The sequence below is a fragment of the Cololabis saira genome, chromosome 2 (assembly GCF_033807715.1).
Source record: "Cololabis saira isolate AMF1-May2022 chromosome 2, fColSai1.1, whole genome shotgun sequence".
Classification (NCBI taxonomy): Eukaryota; Metazoa; Chordata; class Actinopteri; order Beloniformes; family Belonidae; genus Cololabis; species Cololabis saira.
In genome coordinates, this window is record NC_084588.1 from 38,976,234 (window position 1) to 39,000,329 (window position 24,096).

Sequence of the window (24,096 nt, forward strand, 5' to 3'; positions counted from 1 at the left end):
ACATCCCTGTTTGCAGATGAAAGCAAATATTGATGAAATCAAATTAGAAAAATAATATTTGATATCTGACCTTAATGTTTGGATTAAGTTGGGCTTTCTTTATTGGATTAAGCCTGTGAGAGGCAGCAGCATGTCATCAATACAAGAAAACAAAGAACCAAAGGCTTTTTTCTGCTTCTGTGTATTACTTGTTTTATCTCTTCTACTTTTAACATCACTTCATTCTGATATTAAGCTTATCTTTATCTTTTAGTTTTTAAAGACGCACAAAAGGGGTTATTACATTTGATTTATCCACTTAAATTTCATTAAAAAAGAATATTTGCTTGCTTTTAGGAAGCATTGGGTAACTCACAGGCTCCCATCCTCAAAAACCAGGCTAACTTTGGATTTTATCATGTTGTCCCATGTGACATCTGTGTATCACTTATGGTACTATCGTCCATAAAAACAGGAATAAAACTAGTTGACAAAGGAACAGCGGGCATCATGACAAAGGGGACCAAGAAACTTGAGGAAGTGATGAACAGAGAGATTGAGAGAGTGAATAAGAGGGAATCTTGGACTGTGTTATAAATATGACTTAATCTCTACACTATTATTATAAAAGTATATATATATAAAGTATAAAAATATAAGTTTTCCTTCAAATGCTCCAGTGACATCTGGACATCAGTGACATTGATCAAACAAAATTGCATTAAACTTCATGTAAAGTACTTGGGAAACATAATGAACATGAACTTATTCTACTTTACCACCAGGATGCATGCAAATTGAATAAGAAAAAATAATTACGTGTGTAATATTGCAACACATTCAAAAAGTCAAGACTTCAGTTGACTGGTTTTAAGTACAAGCATATATATATATATATATATATATATATATATATATATATATATATATATATATATATATATATATATATATATATGTGTGTGTGTGTGTGTGTATATATATATATATACAGTCAACAACATAAACAATTCTGCACTAAAAGTTGAATTTGAATAAATCCTTTTTTAAAGTAATATGATTCCGTTTTTTTTTTTAAGTCTTTAATATTGTTTGGTGGATAAATGTATTTCAATTCAAGTAAAAGTGACAGAAAAAATCCAAATATTGAAGTTGTGAGATTTACGCTAAGCAGCGCACTGTTGTTTTTCTTATTAGTTTGATTACATTTGCAAATCAAATTCATTTGTCGATCAGCCTTTGAGACACAGTCTGCAGTCTGAGTACACCGACTAATCTGCATCAAATAATATCTGTCACACACACATGCACGACACGAGAAGGATGCTGCAAACAGACACATGCAAACTAACCAGCGACACACACACACACACACACACACACACACACACATCAATGGGCACACAATGATAGACTTTAAAAATACACATATGTACTTAGAGAGAGGCAGTAATACACAGTGAATTCACGCGTACACAGACGTGCACAGTTTTATAATTTGTGAAATGAGACAAGCAGTAACAAATAAATCAGCACACCATCTAAGCCCATCAACATCAAAGTCATTACTAGCAAACAGTCAGCTTTTACTACTTTCAATTTGCTTTTGTGTGTGTGTGCGTGTGTGTGTGTGTGTGGGAGTGTGTGCGTGCGTGTGTTTGTATGTGTGTGTGTGTATGCGTGTGTATGGGTAGTTGTCTTAGAGGGAGAGAGATGATATGATGTGATATGATATGCTGGCGGGGCATAAAGATAGATGATCATAATTACGCACAGGCCAAACTCCATTTCAAATCATCATCATCCTATTCTATCTGTTAGAGCGTTCACACACACGCAGTCACCAAAAGCACATACAGGGTTCATCCACCTCCACACACACATATCACACACCTATACATACAGCAAATCTAGTGGAAGGAGGGACAGACTTGTAATGGCTTCACATTATTTCTGTCGGTTCATGCAAAGTTCACAGACAGGCATGAAATAGTTATTCTTTCCCTGCCTGACTCTTCTCTGTCCTTCTGTTTATCTATCCACCTTTGCTTCACTTCCCTTTATTTTACGCTCCCTCTCTTACTTTCCCCTCTTTTCAATGTTTCTCGAGGCCTTCCCTCTTCTCCTCCACCTAGCTTTTCCTCAACCCCTGCTGCTCTCGCTCTCTCTCCTCTTTCCTCCTCTCCATCCATCGTTCTTAAATAACAGACTAGAAGATTCATCTTTTCCATCAGGAAATAAGCAGGTGGGAAAATTGGATTGGAGTATGCCTGTCACCAGCTGGGAATGACTTATGACTGGTGCACACAACACATACACGTACAAAAATAAGAAAGAAACACATGCAAGCAGGCTACAGATTAACCTTAACCCCTGAAAGAGATGTCCTTTTTTATTATCATCTCACTGGTGTTTGATCTAAATATGAAGTAGGAACAACAGTATATGGGATAAAAGCAATGATTTGTGTTTTTCTGTAGTTGTCAAGCAAATTGGAGGCAAATCTTGCAGAAAAAGGTCTTGCAAATGAAATATGTTTCTATTGGTTGTTTGGGAGCTTGTCATTAGAAAGTGGCAGGGTAAATTCACTCACATGGGGGGCAGTTACTAAAAATGTGTGTGTTCTTCACAAAGAAGAAGAAGCAAACAAAACCACATTCCCTTATCATAAATGATAGAAAAATAAAGGAAGCTCTTTATGAGTTTGTTATTTATTTCATTTGCTTATGCTGTTTTGATCCTTTCGTGTCAGCTGGTATTGACTGTTGGCAAAAAACTAAAATAAATATGGCCTGTGGTCACTGTGCATCCAAATAGACACAGCCACACAAGCACACACACACACACACACACACACACACACACACACACACACACCATTAATAATATGTGTACTTTGGCGTCTGTTTAGTCCTGATGGGCTATTTCATCTGCAGGCTGCTATCACAGCTGGCTCCCTTATTGCTCGAGTCAAACCGATGGACTTGTGTGCAAGTGTGTGTGTGGGCTACTTGCGTTTCCGCATCACTATTACATTTTCTTTATTTTGTGTTTTATCATTAGTCTGCATACTCTTATACAACTGTTTGTTTACTCATCCAGAGGGAAACCCCTTTTTATATCTCCATCCACATTGTAATATGAACATATACTGCATATGTGTGTGTGTGTCTGTGTGTGTGTGTGTGTGTGTGCGTGTGTGTGTGTGTGCTGTCCATCAAGCCACACACATAGCAGAACCAAACCATTGGCTTGGTTGCTGATGATGACATATGAGTTCCTGGCCTTGGTAATGGCTGTTAAATCTCATAATTACACGCTTCTTTATTGCAATGCATAATGACCCCGCAGCACTATTGGACAATTAATTAAGATTTTCAGCCCAGGCTCTTTCGGGCCCAGATGAAGAGGTGGAATGATGTCTCATGTTCTTGTCTTGGAGCTGCAACATTAAGACACGGTGCCTCAGGAGCAAAAGCCTCTGTGTGCATTCGTTTCCATCCTTGTCTTTCTTTCCGTCTGTTTGTATTTCTCATTCTCTCTGATCTCATTCTGCATTGCTCCAGTTGTTGAGCCCTTCCTCTCACTGCCCGTCCTCGATAGTGATATCGGATACCATATCTCTAATCTGTGACTGGTAAATTAATCCATGTGGAGTTTCTGTAGTCCTCTCTTCATGGACGCTACGGGGGATTAGGCAGCACAGTCTCATAATCTCATATACACACTCCAGGTGTGGACGGGGAGCACTGGGCTTTGTTTTTAAGCCGTAATAAGCAAGATTCAGCTAATACACTGGCCCTGTGTTTTTAGACCTTCTTTTGAAGTTGATGTTTTTATTGAATATCATTTGATATTAACAGCAATTAAAACACATACACGTACCGACACCTATTTCTCTTTTTTTTGTGGGTTGCACAATGATAGCTTTTTTCTTCGTACTCATTTTTATTCATTCATTTTCCCCCAAAACAATAGTAGAACATTGTTTAAAAGGGCAAAGTAGACACATTTTTTTCCAACACAAGATGGAAAAAACTCTCTAAAAAGAAATCACATTACATCTCTTTTTATGGACCGAACTGCAAGTCTTTAACATGCTTTTCCTTATTATAAATATCAAAAGGTAAAAGTCCACCAGGCCAAATTAGAAACATTTTTTCCGTCAACTTTCAATTTAAAATAAGGTGCCGTAGTTGGAAATAAAAACAGATGCAGCAGATAATTGAAAACAACAAAATGTCTGTGTCAGAAATTCCATGATTTTCCTTCTAATAGCATTAGAACAAATTAAATGTATGTGTGACTGGTTTGTGGAGGTCAGCCACGCACAGGGGGACAGATTGAGCTGCCAGCTTTTGTGGAAACAGTAAAGAATGATCGATCAAGTGTGTTTTTATTCTCAAGTTCTAGCTGACAGTTTCTAAGCGTCCATGTGAGATGTTGCAGTTGTGAAATGTGTGTGAAAAATAAAATGTGAGCTGTACTCACTCTTCAGCTTCCACACCAAAGACATGCTATACATGCTTAAGAGTGTGTTGCATTGCATTACCAGTTGAAACACTGGATTTTATGATGCCTTATAAAATTGAACCAGTCAAACCAGTCAGGCTAAATATCTTCCATCTCTGGCTATTGGTCAAGTATCCATGCCTCCCCACTGAAATGTTTTATTTCTTCTTTAATTTATTCATTTTGTTTTCATGTTTGGTCAGCAGAGCTACATGTGTGTTGGTTGTGTATGTGCAACAGAAAGAGACTGACAGGGGACAGGAGAGTTGGTGTGTAAGCTGCTCAGCTGTGTGTACACACAGTTAATTCCCCTGACAGATTTGTGGACACACACACATGCTCACACACTCAAAGTGGTCAGTCCTGCCTGCATCAGCATTATATTGATGGAGGGAAGGGCAGAATGCAAAGGCAGAGGATGAGAGCAAGATGGATGGGCTATGTGAAGGAAAAAGTTAAAATAAAAAAGCTGCATCACACAGAGTTGTCTTGCTGGAAAAATCCAGTCTTGATTTTTATATTTTACATACACTTAATATCTATATTTTCACAAAAAATGATATCTCAAACAGAGCTGAAGGTTATAACTAGTGATGTACTCTTGACTCTATATGGAGACGAGAAGACTTGCCCCATTGGAGCTTGAAGTGCTCAAGTGCTCTCGCACACACACACAGACACCCACGCGCACACACCCCTTGACACTGCCCTGGTGGAGCCAGAAGTGGGTAATTAAAATGTAAATATTGATATTTTATTATTTGAAATGGCTCCACTGCAATGCTCTTAATGTCACTCCATCTGTCGTCTCCACGGAGACTTGGGGTTGCCCTCGACGACCAGCTGCCCCCACCCAAGCAACCCAGCCACGGCAACAGCTATAGTGCTCGACAACCAGCTCTTTATTGCCACGATTCCATTTTGGGTCTAATTAAGTGTTAAATATTAGCACCCACAACCACAGAGACAGCACACGCACACACACACACACACACAGAGGACACCACACACAATACACTTCCTCTCCTCCGTCTCGCCGTCTTTCACGCACACACAAACACACGTATTCAAAGAGCACTCATCTCCACAACAGCAATGGGAAGATTTTAAGTGTTAATCTCGCAGTGCTGCTGATGGTGTCTAATGTATGCAATTAACAGTCAGCCAGGGCTGAGGGTTTGGTAATTAGCTGGCTGTTCACACTGATTAGAGGCTACCGCAACCCTATAACTGCTCCGCTCTCCCCCAGGCCGCGTGGAAAAAAAAGAGGGGCTGTGCTGAAAGTAGAGGGCAAGGGGGGATGGGAAAAGAAGGAGAAAATTTATATTTTAGCCAACAGTCTTAGATGACATGGAGGTGCAGATGCCTAATTATGTGTGCTGTATGTGTACAGCAAAAGCAACAAATTACATATCCAAAGCATTTGTGTTTTTTATACCTTTGTTTTTTTATTCATGCACAGCTCTAATTCAGATTCAGCAGTGGAGGCAACATTTTGTTTAACTTTTATGAATCTTAACAAAACTGACCAATGCCTTTTTTCCCCCTACAAGCTCTAAATCTCTGGTATAACTCAACCCCATCACTTTTTTCGAGGCCACTTAGCTGTGAAAATATCTCACAGAATGAGCAGTTCCAGTTTACAGGTTACCGATACCGCACACAACCAGCTCAAAGTAGAACTAGCCACGCTCCTTAGCTCGTCACACAACTTCACATTATGCTGCATTCACTCCACCTTGAAAACAAGGGGTCCATTGCTCTTGCTTTTAGCCTTTGCATAAACAGTAAATTATTATCTCCAGTTGTAGTTAACATAACTTAGGAAAGAAATTGGGCGATTAGAGTTTAATGCACCAGAAATACGGTAGTGTACAGTAAACCAGCATTACAAACACAAAAATGTTTTTCAACAATAGCCTGTAAAACACTTCGGCAAACTCTCCGGATTAGAGCCTGTAAAGTACGTTGAGTTTATTCTTTTTAACTTACTATTTGATTTTTGATTGGTGTGTTTCCATCCATCTGGGTGTTGCATTACTTCAGCTTTCCTGTGGTGTTGTGATGTTTTAAAAACGTGTCCCAGTTCAAAGCATCCCAACCACTGACAAGAGGTATCAGCACCTGCTGTCTGCAGGAGGAGAACAAGAAATTACAACATTTTAAGTATTTGAGAATAAAAACCAGTTTATAGTATATTTACAGGTTTTTTTCCTCTAACTGTGTGTGCGTTTGTGTACGTGGGTGTGTATGTGTGTCTTTAAGCTCCTCTAAATTAACTGGTTCTCTGGGTAGATTTGTTTCCATCTCGTTGCGCATCTCTGTGTAATTGGGTCAGCTGGTGTGTGTGTGTGTGTGTGTGTGTGTGTGTGTGTGTGTGTGTGTGTGTGTGTGTGTGTGTGTGTGTGTGTGTGTGTGTGTGTGTGTGTGTGTGTGTGTGTGTGTGTGTGAGAGAGAGACAGAGACAAGAGAAAGAAAAAAAGAAAAAGAGAGTTTGCTTGCCGTGTGCATGTATCTAGTGTGTATTGTATCAGTCTGGCCAAAGCTATCACAGGGGGTCCGTGTTCATTTTGGCCCATCACTGGCCGTATGGTACAGAACAGTTTGGGGTGTGTACACAGAAACATGCGCACACACACACACACACACACACCTACCACACAATTTACCACAAGGGAAACCTTGTGTTGCACCGCACGCAAAAACGTGCATACATTTAAGCAAACACACAGAGAGTGGAATGAGAGCCGTGTACCATAACACAGCATGCACACAGAACTGACACACACAAACACGCACACACAGACTAACTGTTGGAAACTTCACGTGTCCTAATGCAATCTCTATCTCAGTGGGCCAGTAGACTTAAATCTGTCCCCTGCAGAACACAATACGTGCACATGCTGAACATAGACAATCCCCCGTTCTTTTCTGATGAACTATGAGCAACCAGGCAGTCACAAACAAAGAATGAATGTCATCATCCTTATTTCATCTTCTAAAACACCTCCCAAGAAAATGATTTGTTGGACCATGTTAAAATTATGGTTCCTGAATACAGCAATAGAGCAGAAAAACAGCCATTTCTCCATCTGCAGAGTCAGAATGTTTGTCTGTCAGTCGCAGGCTTGTTGGTTTGACCCCTGGCTTCCCCCACTGAACTCCACACCACCGACTTCATTCAGCAGACTCGGGGTGTGAATGTGAGTGTGAATGGAAGGACACGTCTTATATTGTGAGAGATATTTCTATTTGTTTTTATTTCATTTTATTGATTTATTTTTCAGTTATTTTATTTTTATATGGTGAGCACTTTTAATTTCGTTGTACATAGTGATAATGACAAAGATCTATCTAGATATCTCTCATTACTTAACAAATTCACTTGTACTGCCCTTGCATGTAAATTTATTCCAATCGCAAAAAAAGTGAAAACAGTTTTGATGTTTGTTTTTCATTTCATGCATGTGTTTACCCATGTTAATCGCACAGTTGTGCATTGTTGGATTTTGCTTCCCATGGTGACACATCATTGGCTTCAGCTTACTAGTCTGATATCAATAGAGAAGTCAAAAAAACGTGCAGTTTCTAAAAGAGCACCAAAGCCCGGCCCCATAAAGCAACTCAATCTCCATGTTAAATGATCCAACTAAGCAGGAGAAATAAACATAGGTATGACAAGAAAAAATAAAACAAAAAGACTTTGGTCTCCATACCTGGATTTCACATCCATGACAATTGTATGGGCAGTGAGTTTTTAAATATCTTATAGGATAAAATTATATATAGCCACAAATGTATGCATGAATGGGGGAGTGGTTTCTTTGAGTGACAGCTGCACTACTGCTTAGTACTTAGCTTAGATGTCATATCTACTGAAAATGTTGGTAAGTAAGAGCTAAGAAAACATAACCACTCTTGTTGAGCTGTTGATTTTATTAACATACTGCTGGAACCCCATCTGAGTTGCCTTTGAGGGGTTCAAGGGAGAAGGCCTCTGGTGCCGTTTGGTAAAGGCTGGGTTGAGCTCATCATCACTTGGGCCTCCTGCTCCAGGCGAGCTATCTTCACCATCACCAGCCAGGAAGAGGCCAGGCTAAAAGTTGCTGCCCAGCTGCTTGTCCCACGTAACTGGACCAAGGCTGGGTTAGCAACAAAGGCCAGGGTAGCTGCAGACCTCATTTTGGCTCTTGCCGCCCTCGTTTTAGGTGATTCAGCCAAAACGAATGTGAGGCATCCCATAGCATCATAGGTTAACATGGGCTTATCCAAAATCGGTAGCTTGTGGTAACAAAGTTGTAAGTTGTTACATGTAGCTGCCAAGCTTGCCTGCTAGCGTTTTGGATCAACGAGTTGAGCAGAGCCAGTTCCCTCCAAATATTGGCTGCTCTTCAGAAACCTGTCGGTGATGTCACAGATGGGTTATTCACTTTTCTTTATAAAGCCTGTGATTTTTTTCTCCCCCTTGTTTGTAATGGATGAGCATTTCTCCACGATGCCCCATGGTACATATCTGAAGTCCCTGAAAGTACCATGGTGTATTTAGATTTACAATATCGCATTTCTATTCCATGCTTGAAGCATAGTCTCACTACTTCAAGTCAGATAACTTTTGTTAAGAGCGTGAATCTTTGCTGTCACATTGTTTAGACTGGCTGAGATGTTATCTGTTAAACTTGTCCTGTGGCTATGATCAAGTAAGACAGAGAATAGTGTTACTGCTAACAGAGAGATGGTGCTCAAAAGGTTTAAGGCCCACTACAAGTCTAGTAAGGGACTGGCATATGCATTTTTGCTGGATTTAAAGCCTCTGTGTTCTCAGATGATCTGCATAGGTCTACATAAAGCATCCTGTTTTTTGATTCAAATGCAGGCACATGTAGTAGAACTCAGCTACAAATAATTCACCCTTCAACCTAACACACAAAAAACTCAAGTTTATACTCTTTCTGAAGGTTCATATTTCAAAAACACCCATGAAACAAAGCCCACCTCTGTGATATTAGCATATTTTGTCTGAACAGTGTCACAGTCTCCAACCGGGATTGAGTTGATGGTTGGTTCTTCCAGAACACATCTAGCCCAGTAGCACAGATCTGACCTGTTTCTCTGCTGGCAGCAGCCTGGCCTTGTACACACATTTTCACAGAATGCGTAATTCCTTATATTTGTATGCAGGCGTTATTCTCAGGGGAGCCTACTCAATACAATGTGCTAAAAGTGTTGCAAAAGTATAGTGAGAGAACCTCCCAAGCCATGGAAAACAGTGAGGTTAAGTGGCCAATCTATGTGCATCCTATTTTGTGTGCATGGTTGAATTTGGAAATCGCCATCCTTTTCATATGAACCTCTGCCGTGAAAAGAAATCTTCAAACAACATTAAGATACAATTAAGCAGATTGTGTACGTTGTCAGTGAGCTTAAGAATGTGAAGGCTGCTTGTGTGTTAATTACTGAGACCAGATCACCATTGCAACCAGTTTTCACAGCTGTCACATTACCCCAGATGAACATGCACACAGAATAGCTTATTTGATGCAACAGTTATGACACATGTGCAAAGCCACTCTAATGCAAGCATGCAGACAATCCCATTAAGGTATGAAATTCCTGAAAATAAATGCACACATACACGTGTGCGCAGGTGCTCGTAAGCATTGAGACACTTCTCACTGGTTTCCATTTGCCTTGTAACCACACAAAAAAACAAATATAGAGCTCCTGGTTATATGTGTTCATGTGCATCTGTGGAGCAACTGGAGCGTGAGAGAGGGCTATCCTGTAGGTGTGTGTGTGTCTGCACCAGACTGTTGTGCGGTCTCGAGTGTAAACGTGCAGTCAGGACTCATTTGGCAGACAAACAGGCCGCAGGGTGGCTAGGGAATCGACGTGCATTTGTGCGTATGTGCTTCCTTTTCATGTGGGTATCTGATAGAGAAAAGTGAGAAGAAAAAAGAAAGAGAGCACAAGAGCAAGCAGCAGAGGTTAAGTTTGCATGACTGCACCGCAGCCTCTTTCTGTCAGACAATGTATGGCACATGCACACAGGCGTACCAATACACACACTCCAGGTACCTTCATTGGTACTGTGGACTTTACTGATGTTTTGGCAAGTGCCTCAAAACTCAAGTACACATATGCAAACAGTATACAACAAAATACTTGATTAACATGGCTTCCCCTATGATATAATGTTCATATAAAACTAACACACACATACAGCTTGCTCTTGTCTGCCAAACATGCGCGCCTCTGTCCAATAGTTATGTCTTTAAAGGTCTCGTTAATGTTTTTAAGCAGATATTTCAAATGGACTTCTTTCATGCGTTGCTGCATACGAAGCTATGCCAACACAACTACACAGCAAAGCTGCGTACAAGAGTTCCAACATGCTCACAAACACACTCACACTTCCTCACGCAGTATGAGATGCCTTATCAACAACAGGGCAGAAAGGAAACGTAATTAGAGCCAAATAAGGAACTTTCTTTTGTCAATTGAAATCACAGGTATGAAAGAAAGGTCTCCACCCCTCCCAACTCCACCACCGCCTCTCCCTCCAACACCTCTCCCCCTTCCACTTTCTTCTCTCCTCTCTCTCTCTCTCATATACGCTTTCTCTCTATCAATATCTCTCTCTCTCCATCATCAGCACTAAATTCCCATTGATGTTTCTTTTCTTCTGTTGTATCGATCGTTTCATGAGAAGGAGGGGAGAAAGGGAGGAAGGGAAGAAGGGAGAGATGGCGTTATCTGTTAATTAATTTGTCCTGAAGCCGGCCGCCTATTAATCAGACAGATAAGAGGCATTGGATGGTTGAACGGTGCAGACAGGCTGGTGGGGAGGGGAGAGGGAAAGGTACACATGCACACACACAAACACATGGATGGAGACACACATGGAGACTCATGAAAATATATATAAATATGGGAGGATAGGCATGAAGACATAATACCAACACGCTGAACAGGTAACAAATCAGCATACCCAAACTATGGATGGAAAGTATAAATATATACAGTACATGTTCACAAAAGTTTTTATGCTATATATGCACAGACCTCATCCTGATAAAAAAATTTAAAAAAGACTAAAATCATTGTGCCGCCTCAATAAGAGTTGCACTTCCAGCACAAGAAATGCATTACAGGGTTTTAATTATTGGTGTTTCCCGTGTGTATGTGTGTGTGTTTGCACAAATGTGTGTCATATGTAATTAGGAAGGAAGGGTTTTTGATGACTATATGCACAAACCTTCTTATTGATAAACTACTTCATGCAGACACTTTTCTTTTTGATGATGTTCACAATTTCTGGATCTTGAATGTAATTATGTTTAAGTGACTTTGTAAATTTATACAAACTTCTCATCGTCTGTGCTTCCAATACTTTAGTTTGGATGAGGTCTGTTGTATAGATACACACAAAGTGTACTTATGTCTCTTGTGTAGTGACCCTGGTGAAGCTCCTGCATGACATTGTTGTTCTTTTTCCACAATGTTTTCCCGTGAAACTCCCCATTTGTCTCCACTGTGACTCCCATGTCAGCATTACATTTACGGTTGTGCTTTTTTGCAGTTTTTCTTTTGCTATTGACTTTAGAAATCACAACACACATTCAATTAGCACAGTAAATATGAGTCAATGTAAGAACCAACACTGGTAGATATAGGCACAAAAAGTGCATGTGCAGTGTTCAGAAAACGTCATTCTTGAGGTATGAGGCTGGAAATGTACCTATTCTCAACATTAACCCTACATGGTTAAAAACTACAATAAAGGGTACTTTCTTTCTTTCAGTTGTGGGCATGTGATACTTGGATGTACATGTATGAACAATGAACCCTGATGAACAACATCAGGAACACTGCAACAGTCCCTCTGGAAATAAGTGTAATATAAATAGATTTAGTCAAAAATGTCCTATTTTAAGCAAAAATAGTTTTGTTAATGAGGTTAGGAAATTTTCCGTGACAAGAATTCATAAACTAGCTAATTAGTCTAAAATAGTCTCCTCATTTTCTTGAAAGAAAGCTTTTTACTTTCTTAGAAATTAGTTTTTGCAGTGTACACGGTATTGTCAAATACACTTTATAAATTGATCATGAGTGAGTGTAAGTACTTCAGAGCAAATGTTTTGGCAGTTTCATGGTCTGGAGCACTCGAGCCTCTGTTTAACACACTACCAATGAGGAAAGACATCAGAAACAATTGTTGCTGGCCTTCATTATGGTATGTGTAATAAGACAATTTACAAAAATCCTGGACCCATCAATCTGCAAACTTTTCCAATGCTTACAGAAATTGCAAAATAAAGAAAAAAAGCAATGATGATAATAATTGCACAAAAGCAGATCTTCGGTTTTCAAATTAGCTTCTGAACGAAACACAAGACATCTGTTACAATCCCCTTTAGACTGACGAGATGAAAGTGGAGATGTTTGGTCAAAGGACAGAGCCATGTGCTTAAAAAAAAAAAACTAGACACACAATGTCAAACCAACCATCAAGCACAGAGGTGGAGGGGTGATGATTTGGGCTTGTTTTGCAGCCAGAGGACATGAGTACCTTTGCAGTCATTAAGCTAAACATGAACTCTTATGAAAGCCAAATCATTCTTAAGCCAAAGTCGAGGTCCTCAGTCCAACAACTGAAGCTTGGCAGAGATTAGCTAATGGAACAGGACAATTACCTCAAACACACCAGTACATTTAAAACAGAATAGATGAAAAAGAAAGGGAGTGGTGTGTTGCAATAATGCAGTCAAAGGCCGGACTGCAACCTGACTGAAATGTATGTGGATCCTAATTTAGTGTCAAAATCCCTCCACAATTATGTGAGAGACTAATGACATACAGAAAATCACTGGTTATTCCAGTTAAAAAGTGGTTAATCGAGCTGATGAATCATGTGGTGTTCTTATGTTTTCACAAACTGCTTCCACATTTTGGCTTAGTTTTTCTTGAATAAATGATTATACATTGTACTACCTGAGCCTGTAACCTCGTAAAGGCCAGGTGATTTAGTTTTTTGTTTTTTTTTCCTGATACTTGACGTTTAAGGTAAAATTACAACTGAGGACTCTGCATCCAAATGATTGAACCTTTAAATCTAATTAAAATGATTTGGTGTTAAAACAATCAACCAGTGATGCCATTAAATTATATTTAGCTGTCATTCACGTCTTCATTGAACAATTTCAATAAGTGTTTTAGTTTTGCAATCCAATATTCCCATTTAGGCAATGATATCAAGTCCTTCACATCCCCTAAAGACTTCTGTGAAGATGTGTGTGCTGTGTGTACATGTGTGGGTGCACAAAGGCCCCCTTCAGAAATTTACCTCTAATCCCTTCTGATGATTTTATTAAGTAGAATAAGACACTGCCAGTTGGCAACGATGCTGCTCTCTTCACTGTGCCATATGTGTGTGTGCGTATTAATCATACACATTTGGATTAATTCCAGTATGTTCCTGTGCATTTATGTCTATGCATGATTGGTATTGTATTTGTGTGTCTCTGGTTGTGTGGCAGCAGTGTAAATCTTTGTATGTGTGTGTGTATGGTTCAAGATAGAAAGAATTAGAGCACATTAAAAACAACAATAGCTTGCGACCTGGACATAATGAGACGCCTGCCATTACCCATCAACACACTGCAAGATAAAAGGCCCTAATGCACATGTACGCAGACAAATCCACCAAACACATGCTCCCTCGCACACCTAACATCTCAAGGGGAGGCACATCGCAGCAGATGTTGCTGAAGAAATATCTTCCCTGTCATCTGGCTGCCTTACCTGGCAGGATGCTCGTCTCAGAAACACACTCAAACGCCCAACCTGAAGAGCTGCAGCGAGGTCTGACAGGTGTGCTTGCATGGCCCACTGTCTCTGCATTCCCCATGAAAGCTTGCACTCCCACAAACAGACAGAAGCAGACAGGCAGGTGTGAATGGACAGGTGTGTGAGGAGAGGACAGCTGTGAAGAGAGGTGTGAGTGGGCAGGTGTTCCATTAAAGAGACTGAATGAGAAAGACAGACGATAAGTGAGAGACTTGTACGCTTAAGTAAGAAAATAATCAAAAGCTTTGAAATGATGGCAAAATGCAGCGAACGAGAACGGCAGGGCAAAACCGGACGGAGCAAACGGGTCCGAAATGCATCGAGAAGAAAGAATCAAGCAAACGTGTACACGGTCAGATGGTCCGTCACAGGCTGTGACTGAGAAGGAGGCAGATAGGAAAATAAAAAGACATCAGTTGACGCCACAGAAACAAGCGGCGTTAAGGCCGCAGCAGCAATTAGTGTGTGTTTTTGAGCAGCGCAGCAACGATGGCCAGCATTGATCCATGGAGGTTGTGGCAGAGGGAGATAAGGCCTGCTTTCCTCCAGAGAATAGCCCTGGGCACGGGGGAGAGAGGAAGACGAGGAGGAGGAGAAGGACTCTGGTCAAGTGAATGGATGAAGGGGAGGGAATAGAGAGGAGTCGACCTTGACCCTCTAACTAGCTTCAAAACAAGCTTTGTTCTCGTCGATTCATTTTCTTTCTTACTTTCTAGTTTTAATCCTAAATGCACATTTATTCATTTTACAAGTGTTTAATACTGCAAATAATACTACAGTGTTAAAATAAATGATCAGCGTTAATTTTTTCTTCTTTTGAAGAGCAAAACAATGGTAAAATAGCCCTTGGCTGTAAGTTGGGGTACAAATGATTAACCGTTTATCTTCTCTTGTATGATTCTTGGCCAGGTTTCTCCACGCTGTCTTTGGCCGACCAGATGAGTCTACTGCAGAGTGCATGGATGGAGATTTTGATCCTCCGCGTTGTGTACCGCTCACTGTCTTTTGAAGACAAGGTAAGCATCGCCTTCGTACTCGTTTGCTGGAGCCACGACATCAACATACGCACATTTTGCTTTCAAGCTCACCGTAACTCCGTGCTTCTCTTCAGCTGGTTTACGCTGAAGATTACATCATGGACGAGGATCAGTCCAAGCTGGCCGGACTTCTGGACCTGAACAACGCCATCCTCCAGCTGGTCAAGAAATACAAATCTATGAAACTTGAGAAGGAGGAATTTGTGACTCTCAAGGCTATCGCTTTAGCTAACTCAGGTAGGAAACTCGTCACTCTCAGCTGTTTTTGTCTGTGCATGTTTGTGTTGGTGTGGTTGGGGGAGAGTTAATCCTAGGAATCTCCAGTCCCATGGGGCTCATTTAAGCTGAAGCATCAGAAGACTGATTCCAGTAGTCTGCATCCAAACACAGCACACGATGCATTCTTACACACAATTTCTGTTTCCCTTTGAACTACGCAGGCAGATGTTAAGCTTCCCACTTTCACCGTCAAAGTCGCACCCGGTCGTCTCATCACACTCTATTAGTCACAGGTGTAACACGTGCAAATAAATATTTTACGCATGCTAAACTAGCACAGGGGTGCAGTAGGAGCACACACAACCTTGTTCCGTCTCAAACCCACCCCCAATCGAGGTGGCCGTCCCTTTACAATTAGCATAGTCGTCTCTTCAGATGCCTGTTAAATAAGGTGAAATCATTAGATCCCAAAATCTGTCGATACAGCCAGCCCTCTGATGTGTCCAGCTGCATCGACAGCTGACTGACACGCACTCCTTCACTCACACACATCCCTTCTTCCTCTCATGACCCGTCTTTTGAACTTTGTCTTGGAAGCCAGCCAGCTCTTCAGTACTCTTTAATTACAAGGGGGGAGTTGTCAATACAATGTGTTTGAATGGGAGAATGTGATGCGAGAGCTTTTAATAGGGATGGAGGGGACTTTTCGTCTTGAACTGCCACCTCCAGTCTACAAGCACAGCCACACATATACATGTGTGTATGTATATATATATATATATATATATATATATATATATATATATATATATATATATATATATATATATATATATATATATATATATATATATATATATGTATGTTGATGTAAGTAAATTCTACTGCAACCCACTGGTTCTGCCAGCTGGACAACAGCGTTTATAATCATAAGGACAACTGTGATGACATTTTTGGAAAACAGCCTTTACATAAACCATTAAGCAACATTAAAAAAAAATAATTTACATTCTTCAGAGAATGAAAACAAAAGTTAAAAATAACATACTTTACTGCAGTAATATTCTGTCATTCAGTCAGATTTGACATCCTCGCATTCTCTATAAAACAACAGAAAATTCAATTAATCATTCAAAGAATCAAAAGTGGTGCTTTTGAATTTCTCTCTACTCTAAAGTATATATTTTTGTGTTCTAATGTTTACATTTATAAAATAATGTACTTGTATCAAATAAAACAAGCTAAACTATACAGTTGTCCTGTTGGAATTTGCTGACTTTGCAGTGCAAAAATCACGTTACTCTGAGCTATTACTCAGTACATTTTCGATTTCAATCTTAGAAGAGCCAGACGGTGAAAGCTCCGTCTCCCGCTGGCCAGCAAACACTGCATTATAATGGTGCCACATTTTATTGGTGCAATAAAAATTACACCTTGTTGGACATGAGAATATCTGGATACAAAAAATGAAAATCTGATGTTCACCTAATGGACAAATGTCAAATATCTGATTATTTCGGTCCAGCCGTAATTCACATAAAATTGGTGGACACCTTTGCCAGAAGACAATCAAAGCAAAAGCACAAAAAAAAAGACAACTTCTGTCTCTCCCTTCATAGCCTCCTGGAAGCTGTGGCAGGTTGCTCAGCGGTGCCAAAAAATTACTTTCACTTTCCTAATGCTCATTCCTGGAAGGGACTGAATTTAAGACAGCTGATGCCCAAATACAGTACAAACTTTGTATCCTTGCCCAGACTCTTAACTGCTTTTCAAGACAACAGAATGCTAGCATTAGCATTTTGAAGGGCACTGACACTAATTAATTCACAGGATGCTAATTGTCTGAATTAATGAAGCCAAGCCTTAAGAAATGTTAGCAAACGTGCCCTACGTGTAAAGAAAGCTAAACTAACCATGGAAAACCGGGGGCACATGTTTGTTTTTGTATTTGTGTGAGTGCAATTATGTTTGCATGTATTTATGTGTGTGTTAACATGTGTGCTTTAACAGCTTGTACTCATTAACATGCTGCTGTTTCCCCACTGAATGTACGCCGAGTTATGGTACGAACACGAGCCACGTCTGTCAGCCTAATCGCAAGACTAAACAAAAAATTGGGAAACTTATTAAAATTGAGTTTCACCTCTGATTTTTGTATTTTTTTTGTTTTTTCTTTTTGTTTTTACAAATGGCTGGACTGGAAGAAATTTCTTGGAGTCCTTCAATACTCACTTATTTTGGATACATTAACTCTTTTGCACATATCCATTAACTCATGTCTCTAAATTTAAAAAAAAATTAAAAAAAATTCAAGCATAAAATCTGAGAACCAGTAAGAACTGAGCTTTCTATTGATCCCAACTGAATCCAGCCCAGTATTTGGCCTGGTCTTGCATACTGATACACGCATTACACTCCATAGATCCAGCTCTGTGTATTTGATTGTGTGTTCGTGTGCACATCTGTGTTTAAATGCTTGTGTTGACACATTTTATTTGAGCAGTACAATGGTTGTTTCCCACTTGATCATACTTTATATGTCATGGTTTGTTTGCTTTTATTCCCTTCTGAGGCTTTGTGCACCTCTGTGCCTAACGGCTACTTCATCAGAACCAATTGTTTCAGGCATTTGTTGTACTTGACTTTATTCACCTGTTTTGTTCCACGTGTTAGTTGCAGATACACAACCGTCTTAAACGAAACAAAGAAATTGTAATGAGAGTGCTGTAGTTACGTGGGTTTTTTTTTTTTTTTTGCAAAGTACAGACGAGTTTGTGATGTCATCTTTTGTGAGTGCAACTTAATGTGTGGATATATGAAATACCTGAGCATCATTGATGTCTACACATGCACTCACACTATTGGTTGCAGCACCTCATCAGATCTGTGCTATGTATGTGGGTGTGGTGACGGTGGAGGGGGTGGGTGGAGAGGTATTGATAGTTGTCCTGTGATTATTATTTAACATGCATGTAGCCATTGATCGGAGGCATTGATCGGAGGTTGGGAGCTAAAGGCCAGCTCACATTAAGACTTTTGCTTCCCTAAGGGGCAATATGGAGCATTATTACTCAGGGACATTCTCATCCTTTACTGCCGTACATGCTGAAACACACCTCACACACAAGCTCAGAGAGAGATTACAGATGTGTGTAGCCGCGTACTTATGCACGCACACACAACGTCTTAGGTGTTGCTGCGTCTCTTCATCATTCTACGAGTCTATCGCTTTTTACCCCACCCACTCGTCTCTTCAACTGTCCATTCATCACACCCACAGGTCCACACTTTGAAGACAGATAGTGGGGCAGGGTGTGGCTATTAGGCCCTGTGTCTGCATTTAGTTCCAACCGGCTGCCAAATGTTTCAAAGTTCATCTTGAAAGCTAAGAACACAATCACTTTAGTTTTAAATGTAATGTTAAATGTTTCTTTTCTTATGTTGTATCTGTCGTTTCATGTTAATGTTATATTTCTTCAGTGGTCTGAACATTATGTTATTCAGCAATTTACATTCAAATGCAAATTTAAGTATTTTGCCCTTTTTGCTGAATACATCCAGTTCAATAGAATTTGCATTTGTAGAATTTTCAGTCCAAATAGTTGGTTCTTAGGAACATCCACGCATCGCTCCTGTTTGGATTGTGGATTATATCCTTAGCACTTCTTCCCCTCTGGTGAACTGACTCAATAACGCAGCATGGGGAGGGGGCACAGGTCCTGTAAAAGACACACACTGTTGAACACATCATCCCAGATTTGTGGGAGATTTTAACACAGCGTACCTGTGAGCTCTGCTGCATGCTAAAAGGTTGAACTTATTTTAAAAAGACCTCTTTTTTCTTGTTAAATGTTTTTCAACATCAACTAACTACAGGGCTACATTTCCTGTTTAATGATGGTTGACGTATATAATATAGATGAATATGAACTTCATAAAAAGGCAAGGCTGGATGTGGAGGATGCTACATGTGCCTGACAGTGTTTTCTTTTTAATTTTAGTCTTACATTGTTTCTTCTCCTTGCTGCTCCAGATTCAATGCATATTGAGGATGTGGATGCAGTGCAGAAGCTCCAGGATGTGCTGCACGAGGCCCTGCAGGACTATGAGGCTGCCCAGCACCAGGAGGATCCCCGCAGGGCGGGCAAGCTGCTCATGACGCTCCCTCTGCTCCGGCAGACCTCCACCAAGTCTGTGCAGCACTTCTACAGCATCAAGCAAGATGGCAAGGTCCCAATGCACAAACTCTTCTTGGAGCTGCTGGAAGCCAAGGTCTGAGAACGGGGACTAGAGGGAAGGACACCTAGACGCCAGTCTCAACCACTTTGAGCTTCATTTTAAACTTTGATCAACAACTTTGAATGACCTCTTGCTCTTTTACAAGCAGACACTCTTACACGACACTCACAGAAACCTGTTCCAGAGGCTTGTTTGGTGACACGTCCCCTGTGAATAAAGAATCTATCTAAACGTCTTACCTGAACCCTAAACTACAAGTCTATGACACGAGGGCGCTCACTTGAATTTGTTTTCGGGGAGGTGTGGACAGACAGACTTAAAACCTCATGACCAAGGAAAGAAGATATTTCCAGAAATATTTTATGACGGTTACAAAACAAATACTACACTGACTCCACATCCTGATGTTGACAAAACACTTATGCGTCGAACAGCAATTAAGATGTTATTGTCAATTAGATGAAGACACATGTAAAGGAAAGTTTAAGTCTTCAGCTGAAGACCTGAAAGACTGTAAGACTGCACTTGTGACTCCTTTCCTCCTCCTATTTACCCCAACAGTTTTTTAGGTGTTCAAGAAGAAAACAAGTGTGGAGAAGAAAAAAAGAACACTTAGAAAACATTAATGACATTTGTTGTCAATCTACATGTACAGTGAAATTTGGAAGGATGGACAGAAAGAAAAGAAGAGGAGATTTGCCCTGCCAAAGAATGGAATCATCCATTCAGAGGATGCCAGCAAACGTTATTGTAATAACCCAAAACTGTTTATTTTTCTTTCTTTCTTTCTTTTTTTTTAGGTGGTTTTCAGTCCTGGGCCTCAGGAGTACTGCTGGTTTTCTGTCCCAATATTTGTTTAAATTTTCTCTGGTTGTTGTAAAATCCAGCTGGTCCTGACGTTTCTTGGACCAGGATTGGAAAGATTTGCCGTAAGCACTTTCTGGTTGTACCTAAATTCAGCTCCTGGTTTCCCATGACTCCCCTTCTTCAACTACTGCTTAAACATCTGTTGTATTTGCTGAGGAACAGTGATTCTGCTCTCCCAAAATTGTCACTATCATTAACAGTGTCTGAAGACTTGATGAGCCTAAAAATGATTTCAAATAAGGATGACTGTGTGCAAGACTGCACTTGTGTCTAACCACACGAGGCCTGACTGATCAGTAGGGTTTATCAGTAGGGCTTCCTGATAACTAATAACAATGTCAAACTCCATCTAAAGTCATAAATGGAACCCCGGCAGGAATTGTGTATTCTGTAACTCTTCTCTTGTGTACGGACATCTTTTTGAAACATTTTTAGCAACTAAGTGGCCCCAGTTTGCAGCTCTCCAAATACCATTCAGCAGCAATTTCAGTGTATCAATGTGCCGTTAACAAAAATGCAGCTCATGCTCGTAACCCACACTCCAAAAGCTACAAAATCTCAGCTCAGTGCTACCCTCCCTGCCCCACAGTGTTACCAGCTTCCAGCTCATGTGTTTTGTCAGTAAAAAGCTAATTGTGACCTGTTCATGGAGTGTAGATAGAGCTTCTGTTACTCAACGCACTACAAACCAGAAGGAAATGTATGCTGACAAAACTGACTGAAGAACAGTTATTGTTACTTTAAAACTCCTTATTTTGTTCTCCATTTCTATGTTGAAAATAATCTTAGTGATAATACCAATGTTAGGGTTGTAAATAATTATCATCCTGTATATGACATGTAACACTGCTTTGTTTTTTTTTCTTCATATTGTCTTCCTAGAATTATTTCATCAATATGTCCTTCCTTTTTTCTATCAGCCTGACCACTTTCATCAATTATCATATATAAATATAACAAGTAATAATATATTAACAAATCAGTTTATCTTAGAAACTCTGAGCAATAGTGGTTTTTAAAAGGAGGGATTTGTGCATATATAAGTCTGCAATATTAACATGATGTGCCAGTCTTAAATGTTGGACAGGGAAGGCAAGGATTTGGAGAATTTGTTGCTTCTCTTTCTCTCTGTGTAACTTGCCATAAGCTATTAGATAACAGTCGACATTTCACTTCTTAGCGACCGGTAGTCAGGAAGAATATGGACCAGAAATGTCGGGATGAGACATTTATGCTATTTTTACATAAAAACCTGTCTGAGGGACCGTAAGTAATTGGGTTAAAGACGTCTGGTTTGCAGTTGCTACAGTGCATGCACTTTTCTTGCAGTCAGACTCTTTGTATGGTCACATTTAATTGGATTAAAGCAAGACAGTTCTTTGTTTATAACCAACAATTATCATGATATATTTTCTGCCCATTTGCACATTAAAGTGCATGTTTTTGGGGTTTAGGGTGGGGACCATCAGGGTCATTGTATTTAATCCAGATGTGTGCCAGGGACAATGGAACTAGCAAAATACTAATGCCAGCCTAAACTAATGACATTGTCTACTTCCTGTTAGCTCGCTACCATAGACTATGAGATAGTTCAAAGGAGCCACCTTAATGGCTTCTATCAATTTGGGGACTTCAGCCTGCTGTGGCTATCGCTGTTTTTTTGAAAGCAGTTTGGACAAACTGCAGAAACCACTCACTCAGTTTTAGAGAGTAGCAACTCGCAGAACAACCTTTAGGAAAATTGTTAAATTCTTTGTAGCAAAAACAATGTCTGGACCACCAAAATTGACAAAAGGCAGAGAGGAAAGGTTTGGTAAGGGAATGTATCACATGCATTTTTACTGATATGCATAAATGTACCTCCTGTCATGCTACTTACCAATTTAGCTTGCGTTGTCATTTAAATCAGCTTCATTAGTCCTCGATATAAACTAAACTACTGAGATCTTGCAGAATAGTAATTTAAGATGTGACTTTAACTTAGCAAAACTGTAGCTTTAGCTTACTTTAAAGGAAGATCATTGCATTTTTTGACGCTAATTTTACTGTCAGAACCAATATTGTTGCTAGGTAAAATTGACAGTTTCTCTGGAAACAGGAAATGGAAAAGCTGAGCTGACAGGAAGTTGTGCTTCATTTTTTTGGTCGAATCAAGAGGCGCTTATTTTCTTGCTAGACAAAGACCCATACTTTGTGGCTGACTGATTAGAGCTCTAACAGCTTAACAATTAAAGGATTTCTTTGTCTTATTCATGAAAGGTCTAAAGCTGAATATGAACGCTAAAATATGTAATCTAATATAAAATGGCAACTTGTCACAGCTGAGGAGTGTAGTTGATCTCCAACACCACATGTTCTGTATCAACCATCAGTATTATTCGTAAGTGTTTAGTTGTTTTTTGTTTTGTTTTTGTTGTCAGTCTTCTTAAGCACTGTATATTGTAAATTATACAGATTATAATTCTAACATAAGACATTTTATTGGGATGAAAACAAGGAAAAAAAATGTAGCCTGCGTGTTCCATGTTTGCTTTTCTATCACAGAAAAAAAAAGTCTTTGATTTGATCTGTTTTTGCTTTAAAGTCCCTTTTCTGTTTAATCTCGTCCTCCAAGTGTTACTTGGTATTTTCTTCCTGTGGTGATTCCCGTTCTTGTGCTGTGTGCTCTTTCTTTAGACAACACAGGGTAGAGTAGGCACCATGTTGTCTGTCTGTCCGTCTGTCTGTCTGTCTGTCTCTCGGTTCCATCTGTAGAGGATCTGAGCACCACATTTGCTCACAATGAACCGAACCTCACATAAGCTTCTCAACCCAACTAGACCACAAGGATCAAATTAACGTTTTCACGCCTGCCAAACTATACATCATTAAATATTAAGTATTGAAATGAAGAAACACCTTTAAAATGGATCATTTGTGTAACTTCCCTGTAGAATAAACGTTTTACTGTATATCATTAGGTTAAATATAGCTGAAATAAAAGGGACATTTGAGTAATTCAGAACTATAGGTGACTCTTTTTATAGACATGCTGTACATAACTGCCTTCAATCCAGCTCAGCTCAGTCATTGCCTTTCACTGTTTCAAACAGAGAAAATATGAAGATTTAAAAATATATATTTCCTGTTTCAGCTAATTTCTTCAAAAATATCCTGCTTTACAGTCAAATGCTTTGGGGTTGGTTGATGTAGGGCGAAAGAAACGTTTCTGTCCACCAAGCATACCTGACATTGTGGAGTCATGGTTCTGCAGTCTGCTGGAATTAACCCACATAATACACGAGTAAGCTCAAACCTTCACCAACTTTGAGAAATCATAATAACTTACATTGTTCTCAGAGAGAAAAGTCACTAAAGAAATACAAGATATTTGTAAGTCGAGTTCCCAGTGACATGG

At 39.8% G+C, this 24,096-nt stretch overlaps 1 protein-coding gene across 3 annotated transcripts in view; it reads left to right on the forward strand.

Moving 5' to 3' along the window:
* Window positions 1–23,304, forward strand: part of esrrga (estrogen-related receptor gamma a) — a 183,170-nt gene extending 159,866 nt beyond the window's left edge. For all 3 annotated transcript variants that reach the window (XM_061745212.1, XM_061745204.1, XM_061745222.1), the window contains 3 exons: window positions 15,247–15,353; window positions 15,449–15,611; window positions 19,627–23,304. In XM_061745212.1, the coding sequence (XP_061601196.1) occupies window positions 15,247–15,353; window positions 15,449–15,611; window positions 19,627–19,871 (515 nt within the window). In that variant the 3' untranslated portion in view covers window positions 19,872–23,304. The remainder of the gene's footprint in view (window positions 1–15,246; window positions 15,354–15,448; window positions 15,612–19,626) is intronic.
* The last annotated feature ends 792 nt before the right edge of the window (window positions 23,305–24,096 follow it).